The sequence below is a fragment of the Cryptomeria japonica genome, chromosome 7 (genome assembly GCF_030272615.1).
Source record: "Cryptomeria japonica chromosome 7, Sugi_1.0, whole genome shotgun sequence".
NCBI classification, from domain to species: domain Eukaryota; kingdom Viridiplantae; phylum Streptophyta; class Pinopsida; order Cupressales; family Cupressaceae; genus Cryptomeria; species Cryptomeria japonica.
In genome coordinates this window covers 287130392-287148437 of record NC_081411.1, presented here as the reverse complement: position 1 = coordinate 287148437, position 18046 = coordinate 287130392, and the positions used below count along the sequence as shown (strand labels likewise).

Here is an 18046-nt window from a genome sequence, read left to right as displayed (position 1 = left end):
AGCATTGTAATCAAATCTCTATACTCCTCCTGGAAATCAATCCTGTGTGGTGTGTTCGGGATCTTACTCAGGCGAGGACGACTCTTGAGTAACCAGTTCTTGTTGATGATGCTTAGGCAAGCATCTGGATCATCTTCGTACATTGACCTGGCTCCTTCTATGCTCTTGTATATCATGTCTCTATGCTCTGGAAGATGGAAAGCTTCACTTATAGCTTCCTCTGAAAGGTACGCCAAAGTGTTTCCTTCATTGGACACGATCGTTCTGGATTGAGGATCATAATGACGAGCACACTCGATCATCAACTCATGACACTGTACTGCTGGAGGGAAGCCGACCGCCTTAATGATGCCACTTTCAATTATCCTCCAGGCGACAGGTGATGGCTTACCAATGTAAGGGACATCTCGAAACTTCTTCGTGCTGAAGTTGCCCAAGTTAGTATCTCCAATGTTGCTCCACTTCGACACGATCTTGGTCTCCACTTCTTCGGTCTTCTGATCTTCTTTCATGAGAGCTGGACGACTGGTGGATGCTCCCGCCTTAGGGGTCGCCATACCTACACAACATTTCACAATAAGTAACTAGATATTGCAATGAATAACATAGATTAGAGAATAGATTTTAGGAAACATCATGATAAGTCTTAGAGTTATCATTTCCTAAAAAACGATCGAGCTAGCTGGAATTCAAAATTTCAAAATTCAAAATTTAAGCTATGACGATCCAAAATTAAAATTAAAACAATAAAACCATATCGCCATACCTCACTAGAGAACTAACTCTAGAATGCAAAATGAATAAAATCGCCTAGGCAAAATTGATATTAGATGGCTTCAACGTGATCTCCTCTTCAAATTAGCAACTTCGCCACCTTTCAAGTCTTTGACGTGATCTTCCAATACCCTTGGCAAGTTCGCACAATATGAAACTTTAGATTCGCACCCCTTAGATTGATGCCTACGCCTTCCTTTGATGAAATTCGCACCTTAAAACACAACTCGCATTTCTCCTTTGTCTTCCTCAAATCGCACTTGAATGTGGATGATAAAATGATAATGTGAAAATGAAAATCTTCACCAACCTTTATAAGCGCTCACACCTCAATTACCACTAGGCCGACCTTGGTAAAATTAGGCAATTAAAAATGATTTTTTTAAATAAATAATAAGGCCGACTTCCATAAACCAATTAATACCAAGCGCTCCATTTAATTTTTAAATTAATTAATAATTAATTATTAAATGCCTTCGTTTATAAATTAATAAATTCGATTTTTTGACAAGGCAAAATAATAATTAATTAATGATCAAGCGCAAATTTTAAATGCCATTTTTAATTAAATTTTCAAATTATCGAATTTTCTAGCATTTAAATAAATTCAAAATGTTTGTTTAGCGCCAAAATTGGGAAAGTGGGAAGATTCAAACCTCATCGCCCTGGTCCCTGACTGAGGGACAGGAGCGATCTACCATTTTAGTCTCGATCCTTGTACTTTTGACGTTCAAAATCTTCATTCCTACGTTGAAATTGCCATTTTCGTTGGGTCATTCGAGCTTGATTGACTTGCTTGTGTGAACGAATGCCTCTTATGACCATTATCGCCCTGGTCCCTTGGAGAGGGACAGGAGCGAACTTCATAGTTTCTCCTTGATCTTGCTTTTTAAATCTCAAATCTCCATAATAAGGCAAACAATAATGTTATTTCTTCATTCCATGCTTGTCTCACTTGACTTCTACAAGGCGTATTTGATGTTTGGAGGATTATCGCCCTGGTCCCTTAGTGAGGGACAGGAGCGATCTTTGTGTCCTGGCTCAAATTTGCAAACTTTTGATCTTTGCCTCTTGTTCATAGTCTTCCAAATGGCGTCCTTGACCTTGTGCGACCCTGCCTTGACATGCATTTGAAGGAAAATGAAGGTTTTAATAAAAATCGCTTTGGTCCTTGTCCAAAGGACAGGAGCGATATAGCTTCTTTGTACAAATTGGTATTCATTTGACGTTTAAAACCCTTGTATATCATCTTGTTAAGACGCCTTAGACCTTGTGCGACCTCGCAAAACCTTGACTTGGCATGAATTTTGCATGAATTGGCAAATATAGTAAATATCGCTCTGGTCCCTTGGAGAGGGACAGGAGCGAATTTCAAGGTTTTGAGCTCGTCCTTGCCTTCTTCAACTTGCCATTACCTTCATTGGGTAAAACGTAGTCCCTTGATCCTTCTTGGCCGCTTAATACTTGGTAAACTTTCAAAATCTAGGCCTTTATAGGAATTTTGCTCTGGTCACTGCCTGAGGGACAGGAGCGAACTAGGGTATTTGGTGCAAATCTTTAAATGTTGGCGACCTTTGATGCTTTGTTCTTCATTGAGATGCCTTAAAACGTCCTCACCACCCTTGTACTTCGTCTTGGAGAGGTTTAAACTTAGCGAAAAGGCAACATAATCACCATATCGCCCTGGTCCCTGACTGAGGGACAGGAGCGATTTTGCTCTTGTAGGCTTCATCTCACTTTGCGAACTTCAAAATTTATCTTCAATGGTCTTGTTATACTTTGTTTCACTCATCCACGCCTTGGAATTCATTGTAACTTGGCAAGAAATTCATCTAAGGCAAAAATCGCTCTGGTCCCTTGGAGAGGGACAGGAGTGAACTTGGGCATTTGGATCCCTTGTTGATGTTTTGTAATCTTCAATTTGTCTTCAACGGGTTCAATTCACTTCCTTTCTTGCCTTCAAACCTAAGACTTGCTTGATCTTTGCCCAAAACATGCATCATGAAGAATTTCGCTCTGGTCCCTGGGAGAGGGACGAGAGCTACAATGGATTTCGCCCTGGTCCCTGACTGAGGGACAGGAGCGATTTTGCAATTAGGTCCAATTTTCTTCATGTTTGTGCCTTCAAATTATATCCAACGGGTAAAATGTACTTCCTTGGACCTCTTCAAATCGTCAAGTTGTTAAAATCTTGCAAGGACAAAGCAATATTTGATTTTGAGCTCCGGTCCTTCACTGAAGGACAGGAGCGATTTTGCTTCCTGAGGCATTTCTGTGTTCGTGAAATTCTTCAATTTATATTCAATGGAAAGATCACGCCTTCCTTTACTACTTCCATTCGAAAAATCATCTTGATCCTGCAGAGATAGTAAGATTTTTGAAAACGAGCTCCGGTCCTTCACTGAGGGACAGGAGCGATTTTGCTCCTACAGGCCAAAATATCATGATTTCACAAATTTAATCACTTCTCAAGGCAAAAACAAATCATTTCCCATGCCCAGGATCAAAAATCAAAAAACTCAAAATTTGGTCAAAATTACTCAATTGGATAAAATTCATATTTTCATCATCAACACTTAGGCAAATTAAGACTCTGCACTAAAAATTCCAATTGAAAATAGACCATTCTGGCGAATTCATTTCATTCAAAATTGCATCCTACAAAAGGAAGCTTAAAAAGCTCTCAAGACTGACTGGATTCTGGCCTGAAAAGACAGTAATGGAAACCCTAAGGCTTGACCCTAAATCCAGACAACTGACGAACTACCAAAATCCTAAAAAGCAAAGCGAAAGGCGAGCAAAAACGAGCAAAAAGAGGGGGTCCCCATTTTAAATGGGGCGATGTGTGAAATGGTCACAACACTAACTAACTGCCATAACTCATTATTACCGACGACAACATAATATGACAACATAACATAATGATTATTCCCGGCAACATTGCCCATCTGACTACACCTGCTAAATGTTGATGTGCTAATCTCAATTCATTGCGACACTATGACCATGGGTTTTATAAAATTAAAAAATCCAATAAATTGAATGAATGATTCAATAATCGGATAATGTATTCAATGTTACAGTCCACAATAGTGAAAAATAAACTGAATGAATGATTCAATAATCGGATAATGTATTCAATGTTACAGTCCACAATAGTGAAAAATAAATTGAATGAATGATTCAATAATCGGATAATGTATTCAACAATATACAAGCATATATATAGAGATTACAAGATGTCGTTCTAAATTAAGAACAAGTCGTTTAAAGTGAACTACCCAAAAGTTAAACGCTAAATAAAGCTTAAAAGCTAATTGACTAAAAAGAAAAAGCTAAACGCTAAATAAAGCTTAAAAGCTAATTAACTAAAAAGTAAAAGCTAAATGCTAAATAAAGCTTAAAAGATAATTAACTAAAAAGCTAAATGACCATTAAACAAGGAACTAAATATAGGTGACTAAAATATAATTAAATATTCTAATACCCTCCCTTAATGGTCATTCTATCTACTAACTACCCTACAGAAGACACTGCAGGTCTTTTGATCACAAATAATGACCAAGAATACCAAAATCCATCCAACTTGACGTTGGGTAACCAAACTAAAACTTGAAACCATGATTTTGAGGAAAAATCGGCAAACACTCCAAAACTGAAGATACAAATCATCATTTTTGTGGAAAAAAATGGTAAAAACCCTTGAAACGATTTTTGTGGATAAAATTGAACAAAACCTTGAAACTTTGCATGGCAAGACCCAAAACACCACGTGGTAAGACACCAAACATCACGTGGTAAAACATCAGACATCATGCGAGAAAACACCAGACAACATCACATGGTCAAATACCAAACATCACGTGGTAAAACAACAAACCTCACGCGGCAAAATAGCAGACATCATGTGGTAAAACAACACTCCTTGATTTTTGAGGAAAAATCAAGCAAAACCCTCCCATGATTTTTTTGTGGAGAAAAATCAGAAAACCCAACCAATGACAAAATCAAAAAGCATAGAAGGTTGACTCCTCTTCAGAATGCTCTACAAACTTAAAACAGCGTAAACGGTGCCCAGAAAACACCAAAATTCTCGACGTCCATAGAATTAGCAGAAATTGCGGACCGTTTTTAAATTCCAAGACAAATTTGCTGGCACAAAATTTAGGCACGGAAAATGAAGCACCTAGAAAAATTTGAGACCAACCTAGAAAAGCTCTCGAAAAACCCACCAAGAATCTGAAATCAAAATGTAGATCCGATGGCTCAAAAATTGAGGCATGGAAAACGATGCACCTTGAAAAATTTGACGACGACCCAATTGAGGTCTCAAAAAACCCACTAAGAATTTGCAACCAAAATTCTTTTTTTGAATTGAATTGAAGGGTCAAAACCCTAGTCGAAAATTGCAGAAACCTTAGGAAAATTTTCAATCTACAAAAGAAAACCTCCAAGTTGCAGGTTCAAAAATCTCCAGAACCCTAAAAAAAAACTGCTGCCCAGCACAAAGAAATTCACCACGAACCCTAAACCCTCGTAACCCTAAAAAAGCCTTCAAAAAAGCAAAATCGTTTTTTTATAAAAAAACAAAACAAAAAAATCTGGAAAATATTCTAGAAAGAAGGCCATGAATTTTTATTAAAAATTTTTGCCAAACTTTAAAGAATCCCACCGACCCTCATTCAATTTAATCGGATGATGTATTCAACAATATACAAGCGTATATATAGAGATTACAAGACGACGTTCTAAATTAAGAACAAGTCGTTTAAAGTGAACTACCAAAAAGTTAAACGCTAAATAAAGCTTAAAATCTAATTAACTTAAAAGAATAAGCTAAATGCTAAATAAAGCTTAAAAGCTAATTAACTAAAAAAAAAGGCTAAATGCTAAATAAAGCTAAAAAGCTAATTAACTAAAAAGCTAAATGATTGTTAAACAAGGAACTAAATATAGGTGACTAAAATATAATTAAATATTCTAATAAGCAGGATGTCGCAGGGATGTTGGCCTTCCCCTTTAGGAGATGTTCCCCCATGTTGATGGGGTATCCCCGGGACAGCTCCAGATTTTCTTAAGAAAAGGGGATGGGTGTGGACATTCTATCCCCATCTACTCATCCAGAATATTGTAAAATCCCCAAGGACACATTCCCAAAGAATACTCTTATTTAGTAATAGAAGATTGAATGACTTATGGCTGTATTCATATTCGTGCACCATTCATCATAGATTTGCACCTAATTGTGGAGTTATCACAGAATCACACATAGTTAATTATTGATACAAATAATTAAATGCTCTAGGTGATTAACAATCACATTTAGTTTTGTCTTCAATGATCAGAAATAAACTTCAGGGTTTCTAAACATTGATCTATATTCAATTGCTTTCACCCCAGCATCTTAGATTAGATTTTTCATTTTGGTTATTAACATGACCAAGTTTTAGGTAGTTGATTGGTAAGCCGTACCACAGTTACAGGGGATTGTATTTACACCTAATTGCAAAACATAGGAGAACAAATATGTTAAATAAACCAAGATATACATATTGTTTATTATTCATAGAAAGCAATTCATAAGCAAACTTGTATGTGGGTAGAAATTGAATGACTTCATTGCTCAGTGCTTCTGTCTAGTCTACAGACTAGTGTCACTTTATGTGTAAAAGGATACTATAATTATTAATAAATTTATCAAGTACATTTGGATATCTGTGTTGGTATAATATTTTCTCAACACTTGCAATGTACTTCCCAAATTATATGTGCGGAAACTCTATTATTTTTGATTTTGCAGGTCCAGTTGTGATGGATACAGAAGGTTTTACTGAGAAGGGGATACAGCGAAAAGTTGCTGTACAGGCCCTATTTGCTAAAATCCTCTATCTAGCCGAGGTATTGCTTTGCATAGTTAATATTTTATTTCCAGAGAAATCTATGTCACTCAAGTGCAATCTGCATTTGCTAATTAGCCAATTTTACTTGGAATTTAGTTCTTAGAATTACATGCTATATAAACAGGTAAATGTTTTCAAAGGGCACACATTATAGCCTGCATTCTTCAACAACCTAATTTCATGTTTCATCAAATCAGTTAACAAATCTCCTAACACTGCTTAAAGTTCCTTGTTGGAGGTGGAAACCCTTCCATTCATAAGACAAACTTGTTGCACAGGCTTTCTTTACTAAACTTCTCTTTAAGCTAAAGTATTTTACTATTACTACCTGCATCTTATAGTAATATACCACTCTATAAGGGTTTGGATTTGCTAATTAGCCAAATTCACTTGGGATATAGTTTTTAGAGTTGCTATTATAAACAGGTAATGTTTTAAGGTTCATGCATGATAGTTGGCGTTCTTCAACAACCTGATTTTTATGTTTCATCAAATCAATCAACATATTCACTGACACTGCTTAAATATTCTTGTTGGAGACAGAAGCACTACTGTTAATAAGACATTCTTTCTAAAAGCAGATGCATTTTTCACAAGTTCCTTTATTTCTTATTTTGTAACAGTTACTTATGAGTGGGTTAGAGAGGGAATACTTTTATTTCTCAAAATAGGAAACCCTGCAACAAATTAGAAATATAATGTATAAGTGATTAATAAATACAATATACTAACTATGATAATAAAATACAGAATGTCTAATTATGATCAATAAGATAAGGGGAGACTAACTATGAAATATAGATAGAACATGAAGTAAAGAAATATCAGTTATTGGTGAAGCTAAATACAATTTATAATTATAAATAACGGCAGATGTAAAGCTCAGAATTATAGATTTTAACTAAAGGAAATCTGAACCAATCAAGATGGAGTAGGTAACTTGTCAGGGTGTCTTAACAACTGTTCTCCCTGAAATAAGCTATACTTGATAGGGTGTCCTATCCACTGTTCTCCCTTATCAAGCCACAGTGACAGGGTGCCTTATCAGCCGTTCTCCCTATTGTGAGTCAAATTGACAGGGTGCCCTATCAGCCGTTCTCCCTGTTGCAAATCATATTGACAGGGTGCCCTATCAGCCGTTCTCCCTGTTGCAAGTCTTAATAACCATGGTTCAGCCGTTCTCCCTATTGTGAGTCAAATTGACAGGGTGCCCTATCAGCCATTCTCCCTGTTGCAAATCACATTGTCAGGGTGCCCTATCAGCCGTTCTCCCTGTTGCAAGTCTTAATAACCATCGTTGATTCCAAAAATCAGATATAATATGCATAGGTGATAACATCATATTTCGTCATACTAATCATAATGGATTACACACTGAGTGCAGGAGATAACATGCAGTGATTAGGCTAAAGACGGTCTGCTATTCATAATGATATGCAGAGAATATTAACAAAGTTATGCACAGAAACTCCATACCAGAATGTTGTCTTATCCTCATGGTAGCATGCAGATTCGATCCTTTTTTCCTAGTTCTCTTCCAACCTTTTTTCCCTTCAATGCTGTTGGGGGTATTTATCCTCCCTGATCCTTAGTTAGAAAGACCACTATCAGTGGTCACGTCCTTTGGTGGCAGCGACCCCTTTGAAAGGTCGCTGCCTTTCCTTCATCATGTGCTCTCAACCATGGCAACCATTCATAACCTGTGGATACTAATTAGGTGTTTTAACACATTAATGATAAGAATTGGCTAATAATAATAATCACTAATTAATCTGAATATAATTAATATTATTAAGAATGTAATTAATATCTTTAATAATTGTTAGATAACATTACTGTTTGTGTTTGCCATTCCATAATAGTTCTGATCTGATCTGATCGATATCATATCATTAGTCATTAATAAATAAACCAGGTTGATAGTGTTTACAAATTACAATAAACAATTTAGACCAACCACATAAAGCGGATTAGGAACAGCTCAGGACAAGACATGGGAGTTATTTTATGATAAGATTTAAAACAGAAAGTCTGCTGCTGCATGAAGGATAATCTGTTTTTGCAGAGTAATAATTTATTTGTACAATCATTTTGTAAAAATATATAGACAACTGACATTGATTCAAGTTTAAAACGAATTATTGGGTTATAACCCTGTACAAGTTTAATTTGGAGTGCTTTTTTTGCTGAATATGTTGTCATTGATGTCAAAGGTTGATGATCAAAGTCGTATAAATTTTGGGGATTACTCAAAGTAATAGAGAATTGGAATGAACTGGTTGGTTGTCTGCTTGAGCTGCTTGGTTGCTTGAGCTACTTGGTTGCATGCTTGAGCTGGTTGGTTGTCTGGTTGAGTTGTTTGGCTGTCTGGTTGAGCTACTTGGGTGTCTGCTGGAGCTGGTTGACTATCTGCTTAAGCTGCTTGCTTGTCTACTTCTTTGCCATGTCACTAGTTGAATATTCTAGAAGCACAATTTAATTGAATAAGGGGAATCATTTTTTATATATGGTGTGATGACTATTCTGTTATTAACTGAGCCGTGAAAAATATTAATGCTCTAAGAACATGGGCATGAATACATTCGATACCATGTTCAAATTATAAAAATGGATTCAATTGAATGAAGAAAAATGCTGAGTGGCTTAAGATAGCTGTGCATCACCTTTTCAATACTGTGAGGAATTTGTTTGGTATTATGATGCTTTTTTATCAAAAAAGGCTAAGAGACGTGCATATCAATTAGAGTGGTGCCTATTTGTGGTGTGACAACTCTAGGCTCCAGCTATATGTAACATGTTGGAGTTACAAAAATTAATAGCTGTGTGTTTTGAATAAAAAGAGGAGACGTGCATAGAAAAAGTAGTGAATCTAGTATTATTACGGTTTGTGTATAAAAAATAAATCGAGTCGACTTTTTGAAGACTGGAGTGTGTGCCAATGATTCAGTTTATTAGTTGGGTGTTTTTTTGTGGAACGTTTTGATTCCCGTGTGAAGTAGTCTTCTGTGTTGTGTAGCGATTTTAAGTATTGCATGGTTTAGTGATTGGGCCTTCTTGTAATGCTGCTGTGCGTATTAGTAGATATCGGGTGAAAGCCGTTTGTAAGAGATTGGTGGGGAGTCGAACAAGCATGAGAAGAGGCAATGATTTTAGTTGTTGAGAAAGTCATGAATTGGATATATATTTGAAAAGGGAAGGAGATGTTGAGTAGAATGATTAAGAAAAAATGACGATGAGTTAATATTGCTTGCAGAGCACTTCAGTGGTGTGTGTGTGTAGTGCTGGTTACAAGAGTTCAAGGATTGTTTTCTGTATTTCAGTCTTATTTTTGAGTTGGTATTCAAACTGAGGTGCCTCAGCTGATCAGAGTTGGTGCTTCGAGGAGGGTTGGTGCTCTTAGAGAGTTGGTGCTCTTAGAGAGTTGGTGCTCACTTATGTAATTTGGGTTGGTGCCCATTTTTTTATTGAAAGCTATTGTGTGTCATGTTTTTTTTACCCGAAGGGGTTTTCTATGAGAAATTTGGTGTTCGTGTCTTGATGGTTACTCTCTTTATGTTTTATGAGATTTCATGATTATATAAGTTTAAAATATTGATTCACCCCTCCCCGCCCTCCCCACCCCCATCTCAAAATTTTGTGTGTGCTCTTCATTTTCTCTTTCTGTCTGGCAGTTGTTTTCATTAGAGTTTGAAGGCCTCCTATCTCTTCTTTTTAATGTTAAAAAGGATGCTTATGCCCTATATGGATTGTTAAAATATTAATTTTTGACTCGTATGAAATAGTAAATTTGATTGAAATGTTTTGCCTTTATATTTATTCAATCGCTTAGGTGATTGTACCTTTCAATATTTGTTATTATATATTCAGTGTGCTTGGCATTTGCAAACAGGAAATTGAAAAGCATGGTGGTATGTTAAATGTTGCAGTAGATTATACATATGCCTATTCCAAGGTGGCTGCTATGTATATGATACCACAATACCTACTTTATGAGACCTTATATGATTATAGTGGTTTAAAAACATAAACATAAACCGTAGCTGTAAGTGTTATTGTTACCTAAATTTCGCTTCCAGCTCAATTAGGTAGAGCTAGGATAGTGGTTGCGCTAAAAGATTGAAGTACACATCTGATTATGCTAAGTGCTCATACAAGTAACAAATGCTATCAACTGAAACAATTTATTCAATGAAAGTGTTTTTACAAGAAGCAAGAGTTTACAACAGTATATGAAATTTGTTTTCTTTATTCATGAATTCAATTACAAGTGTATAGCTTCCCACACAAGCCGTGGGATTAACTTATTCTATGCTATATGAAAATAGACTATACATTTGATGAACAAGAAAAAAAAAAGCATAAGAAGTGGATAGGGATCCGTCATTGCCTGGAATGACGAACCCTGAAGGTCGCTTGTTGAATTTGGTCGAATTTTCCTATGTGTTGCTTTGTTGTCCCTGAATACTTGCAAGTGAATAGGAGGGTGATGTTAGAGCTCGGTATCACTATACACATCTTATACATCAGCAAATGTATAATCCATCCCGATAGAGCATTGAACAAGTTATATAGAAATCAGATAACAGAAAAAAGGTAGAGCAATGTCATAAGAGTGCCACAAGATCCTCAATGGAAGCCTCTAAGCTTCATCATTTTTATCTAACATTGTTTGTTTCCTTGTGCAGATATAGGTGAAATTATATCATTGGTTTTCATTCAATGTTATTATTACAACATGTGGAGTAAATGGGCTCCCACAAGGGTTGTGCCCAGCATGCTGCAATCAAACCTGTTTGAAGGAAACTGTATTCTTCTCGCTTAGTATAACTCAATCAAGAAAGGGTTCGTTATTCACAGCAGTGAATTAATGAATCCACTGGTATAAATAACAAATCATTAGTCAATGGAGTCACCCTGAAGCGAGAAGAATACAATCACAGTCAGGACCCTTCAAACACATTTCCAAAGACAAAAGACAATTGCTCAAAGATATACTATATATACAAAGCAGCATGCATTCAAGAACAATCCATCTCAGTCTTTTAGACTTAGAGCAGCCATGAATATACAAAAGACAGAAAGCTCATGAAATCATCGACAGACACAGAAAAATACAGTGATATATCATTACTAGGACAATGATCTCAGTGAACAGTTTCCAAAGTTTGATGACCTTGACAGTGATCATCAAACAAAAAACAAGATCACAGTCGAAGAGACTGTAGCAGCCCATAGAGACAGTCATAATGAAGGATGAAGGTATGCTACAACTCCAAGCATATTGTAAATCATCAAGAATGACAAATCAAAGAACTTTGCAAAGAGTTAGGACTGTATGATATAGAGCAGTAACAATCATGGTTGCTATTATAACAGTGATTGAAGACACACAGTCCAACAGTGAGAGGAAACAGTTATGATCTTAAGCACTCAGGTTGGAGATAGAAGATCACAAGTCCAACATAGGAACAGTGATTAGAATAAAGCATGAGCAAGGACATTAAGAGTTTCATAAGCAAATGCGAATAGTCATTGACCATTGTTGATGTCAAAATAATCATGAGCTCTCTATCATGAATACAAAGTTACAGCAGTGGTTGAAAATCTATATGCAAAAGATCAGATCATAGTTTCCAATAGAAGAGCAGTCACTTGGAAGATTGCATACACAGTCATCTGGGCATTCAAAGGTCTCAATCATCTGGTGAATATAGCAGATTTCAAGAAAATACAGTCATGTAAAGGACAGTAAACATTTGAGAACAGCTCCAAAGGAATAATGACAGTCATACTTTTGCTGCAGCATTAAGAATAAAGCCATATATGAAAAGAACAGTGAATTGTTATAATGATCAAAGGTATTGATCATAGTAAGGAGCTCTAGCACAAGTTCAACACAGAAATAAAATCGAATTTCTTCAGCAGTTAGCCACGTTTTTTCTTTATTAGGAAATGTTTGAAGCTGATAACACAAATGCAGGGTTTGATAAACGAAATCATGCCATGAAGAAAAGATGAAACCCTCAAAATCTCAGTCCTACTTCATTGCATCAAAATGGAATTCAAGATGCACAGAGAAAATAAGAAAAACAGAGAGCAGCGCTTGTTTTTCACGTTTTTCCAGTCAAATAGAATGATAAAATCGAGTTGTTTTGTACAAAGGGAATGCACACTTGAAGCAGCCAATTATGGAAAGAAAATTTGCAAAAAATCGTTTCCAGAAAAGCCCATTCCAACTCTCAGAAGATCTTCATGGCGCCAAAGCTCCAGTGAGTTGCCAAAGAGAGCAGATTTTTCACAGAGAAGAAAATCAAGGAAAAGATGCATTAAAACCAGTCAAAGTCGTAGCCTAGGAGGCCCAAAATCTTCTTCAAATCGAAAAAATAGAGGTCAGAGTCTCAGTTTTGAGAGTAAAAACAGCTTACCATGCATTATACACAGACAATCTGTATGGCAAACACTCAGAGTTGACAAAATTTGCAGCTCGAACCCTACATTCAAACTCCATGGCGGCGCTACAGGAAGCAAAGAAGAATGATGCATCGAATGCAAAGAGAAATGAGGTGCTTTAGGGTTTCATTCACTATTTCATCAACAATAGCCTAAGGCATTTTTTTGCCTTTATTTTTAATTTTTCTCTCTCCTTGCTAATATGTGCATGGTGGTGAAGTGATCAAATGTTTTTATTTTTTTTGCATCCCCTTGTAATGCATATAATATATTTATTAAGTGATAATCTATAAATCACTTAATAAATACTATATATGAAAGATAAAAACATGAATTTAAATAAATATAATAATAAACATATTTATCAAAGTGATATATTACAAATCACTTTATTAAATATTTTTTTCATTATATTTATTAGAGTCTTGACTTTAATGTACAAATAGAAATAAAATAAATATTTAATAAAGTGTTAATAAAAGAGAAAAAAACCACTTTATTAGATATTTATCTTATGTGTATTTATTGAGTAGTTAGTGATATTTTTGCATTTATGAGGGGTTGCAGGCCTGTTCAGGGATATTTAGGGGCCATTTAATGTGCAATTAAGGGCTTTTATGGCAGGAGATAGGGTGGCTTGACTTTTTTCTCAAGCCCTTTTACTTTTAGATTTGTTTTGGACCCTAAAAAATAGGCTTTTTGGGTGAATTCGACCAAGATGGTTCGGGTTTCCTATTTGGATACATCTGTTGGGAAAAGCATATATACTTTCAGACTTCATTTTTTAAAGGGGTTCTTACCTTTTTGCTTCTGGCATATTGCAATTTTCTGAGTTCTTTTGCAGAAGTATGCAATTTTGTAACTCATTTGGAGAGAAATACAGATTGGTGACACCTTTTGGTAGTTATAATAACTTGTGCCTTCTCATTTTTCTGTACTGTGTGTCTTTAGTGTTATGTAGTTTCTTGTGGTGATGTTTTGCCCTTAAAATTGCATTTCATGTTGATACCTTATGCAGGAATACACATATTTTGCAGGTTGTGAGTTGTGTTAATCATAGGAATCAGTCTTAAATTGTGAGGAAGAGATTTTTCTCCTACTAAGAACTGTGTTTTGTTTAGCCTTCTCATGAATTATTGATGCATAATTGTGTATCATTGGGTTGTGTAGGAAAATCATTACATTGTTATATTGTGTGTCATTTGTTTGTGTGAGTCTCAAGATATCATCTGGTGCATCACCTTAGGATTAGATTTCATTTTACATGTCCTCTTTCTTACTCTTTCCTCTGCAAGAAGTGTTAGTTTAGGTGAAGTACTTAGAAAGAGCCAGCTTACTCTGGAGGTCCACTTCGTTTTTAGGTCACCCACAACCTTGAAGTGCTCCCATATATCAATAGGTTGCTGAAGTTCATAGCTTTAGTAAGGGTGCAAGCTTAATTGATAACAATTATCTTCGTCACATATCTAAAAAATTTAATTGTGACCATTTACCTCTTATATTCATAACACATCTGTTAGCATGAAAACACTATTTTGATTTTTATTCACTTTGAATACAGAATAACTAACAGATGAAAAAAGGATATCTCCCAAAATGATATGAAGAATGATCAAATTGGTGAACAAGAATGAGAGTTGTTGGCAGAAGAAGAGTTGTGGGTGGGGGAAGAGTTGTCACCTGGGTTGTTTTGAGAGAAAGATTTAGGTTTTGAAGAACCCACCAGCACAAGGGTCTTTAATGTGTATCTGTGACTTAGATGGGGAAGGAGAGGCAAATGAATTTAAAACCCTAGGGATCAAAGTGAAGACAAAAGGGACAAAGTCCATGGAGTGAGATACTTATGAGGGATCCACTAGAAATGATAGGAGAGATAAACTACTTGGGATCTAAAAGGGTAAAAGCAAGAATATTTCCAAAACTCAAGCAATAATAGAATACACACCCCTTATGGAAGATATGTCCTAGCATGATCATGAGCAATGTTGAGAGCAGTGCCCCGTTTAGCATAAAACATGTACCTACTAGAGAATAGGATGAGCCTACAGAATTGAAGGTTACCTTTAGTGGACAATCCCTTGATGCTACCTCTCAAAGAAAGGATGTTAGCATGTTTTCTTGACCTTATAAATCCATGTAGAGAGAGAAAAGTCTAGATGAGTCCAAGAGAAATGCAAGGTAGAAGAGAGACAAAAGATCATTATCTTGCTTTCATAGAATTCTTAGTGATCAAGAATTAGTGCCAATCAAGGGGAGCCTTTTGAGCAGCAATGCTTGCATTTGTGTTTGATCATTTAGTGTAAAGGAATGTCAAATCTATAAACTATTAGAGCTGATAGCTAGCTTTGATGCAATGTTGGAGTCACTCAAGGAATCAAGCTCCTAGGATCACTTGCAAAATAAAAAATAACCTTCTACAAGAGTGAAAAGAACAAGCATAAATTTGCAACAATGGATGCAAAATATATTAGAATACTATAATCAATGAATTAGTCAAAATATACATATGAAACCTTGCTTATATAGACAATGTTGAGAGATAGGACTAACTAGGATGATGATAAGTGTCTTAATCCTATGTGATGTGACAGCTAAAGGATAACATCAAATGTCTACAAGAGACTTCTTGAAAGATTCCTAACTCACTAGCAACATGTAAACATGTGTGAAAAGGCCCTAACTAGGAACTAATTAGATAATGTACCCTCTTCACACTACGAAAGCGGAAACAAGATGGGAAATACCTCTATTAACACCAACATTTCGCCTTAAGTGCAGCTTGGGGAGAATGATGAACAAATGCAAATGATGCAAAGATGGGTCTCAACTACCAAACAATGTTAGGTACCTAAGTACAAATGCAATTTCTCACAAACAGAGAAAAGGAGAAAATAAAACAATGGGACAAAACTCCTCCCCGAAAGAGAGATCGCAAAGAAAAATGCTCTTTAAAAGATGTCAAGGACATAACCCCACGTGAGAAAAAAATCCTCTACGTAAGAGAGAAGAAGAGAGACCATGGAGTCCCCCCTCAATGTAAGATCTATACCAATGATAGATGGTTGAAACGAAATGTAGAAGATGGTCCACGATCGTCAAACAATGTTCCTCCCCTTAGGAAGAAACAAAACCAATGGTGGATGAATGATGTCTTTCCATTCTTGAAAGGAAGATGAGAGAAGAAGGATCAAGATGTATGAAGTCTCTGAAAATTGCTCAAGTGTCCCAGATTGATGCTGAAAGTTGCCCCTTCCACATCAGGTGTTCTAGGCAACATTGATGAAAAAGACAATCCAAAATCTAGTGGAGATGTATGTAGAACAAGATCCAAAGACTGAAGTGTCTCCTTTGAAGACACAGATTCCTCCTTTGAATGTTGCTCAAAAGTATCCATATTCGTGATGAATGATCATGTGGAGGATGAACAAGAGGGTCCGAAGGTTTGTTCACAACAACTAAAAAGAATCATTTTCCATCAAAGAGAAGATGAATATAGTCAATGTGTCTCCCAAATCTGAAATATGAGACTCTAAACAAAACTGCAATGTTTGTCAAGAAGCCATCCAATTAGCCACATTTGGAAAACGATTTATATCTTGCTGCATTGAATTACATGTAGCCATGATTGTAGCAACAAAAGCATCATCAAATGCAACAATAGGTGGAGGAGATGGAATGCAAGGCTTAAGAATTGGATTACATGTGAAATACCCAAGTTCAAGAAGCCAAAATTCTCCTCAAAATCATGGTCCACACTAGAAGTGTGATCATCATCTAAAGGATTAGAGCTATCATCAGGAGAAAAATCTAAAAAGGTGTACAACCGAGATGCATGATCAACCGCCCAAGTAGTAATAATCTCTCTACTATCTAATTCTCTAAAGATAATTGAATCGGATGTGAATTCCGCAGGCTTTCTTGCTTCACCATGAGTAATCTGATAGATGGAAAGAAGATTGTTTGACAAATGAGGTACACACATGACATTATTGAAAGTGCCATCCCCAATATCAATAAATCCCTTCCCAATTACATGTATATGTGTTGTTTCCCATCAAAATAGGTGACTTAGAACAAGGCTCAAAAGAAGAGAACATGGCTTGTGAAGAAGCTATTTAGCCCTTGAATCTAGAGGCTCTTTGCTTCAAGACCCATAGAAGTACAAAAAGCTTTTCCTTAATTTTCATTTGATGTAGAACAAGACTTGCACATCCTTTTTTCTTATTAGATTGTTTTGGATAAGAAGAGGTTTACTTTGACATTCTAGAAGGTAGATCAATGTGATTTTCTTAAGATGTTTCATTTCATCAATATCCTTATAACAACAGTGTTCTTCATGTCCAATCTTTTTGCAATATGCACAAGTAGGCTTCTCCTTAGACGAATTCCCTTTTGAAGAGGATTTATTTTTTGCTTTATCTATTTGTGAATTGTTCTTTGATTTCTTCTTTTGCTTGACTAAGCAGCAAAGCCTGAGATTGTGATGACTTCTTGAGATCCATAGAAATAAGATTTTGTTGCTCATTTATTGACATCTCAAAAAAAGAAAAAATTGGAGATGTATATGTAGATCCCATAGTTAGCCTATGACTTTGAAAGCTAGAAACAAAAGCTAGATATTTAGGACCTAGTTTGTTCGATTCATTGCAGACCAACTGAATGTTTTTTCTCACTTCCACTTTCTTTACATTGTTCTCTCAGGTTGTTAACCTTAGTGGTATAGTCCAGAATGTTATCAAAGTCCTTTGGATGAAGGCTCTGTTGGCAACAACAATGAACAAAACTGAGAGAGGGAGGGGGGGCGTGAATCAGTGTTCATCGGATCTACAAACTTAATCACAAGCACAAATCTGATAAATTGCAGCAATAAGCAAATTAAAAGCACATCACACAACACCAAGATTTTGACGTGGAAAACACGG

The 18046-nt window shown here is 36.0% G+C and overlaps 1 protein-coding gene across 1 annotated transcript in view; it reads left to right on the top strand.

Annotated features, from left to right (window-relative positions):
* The window catches only part of LOC131067289 (uncharacterized), a 112304-nt gene that overhangs the window by 66140 nt on the left and 28118 nt on the right, over positions 1 to 18046 (top strand). Inside the window, exon 4 of the mRNA XM_058002243.2 lies at positions 6575 to 6672. Coding sequence (XP_057858226.1) covers positions 6575 to 6672 — 98 coding nt within the window. The remainder of the gene's footprint in view (positions 1 to 6574; positions 6673 to 18046) is intronic.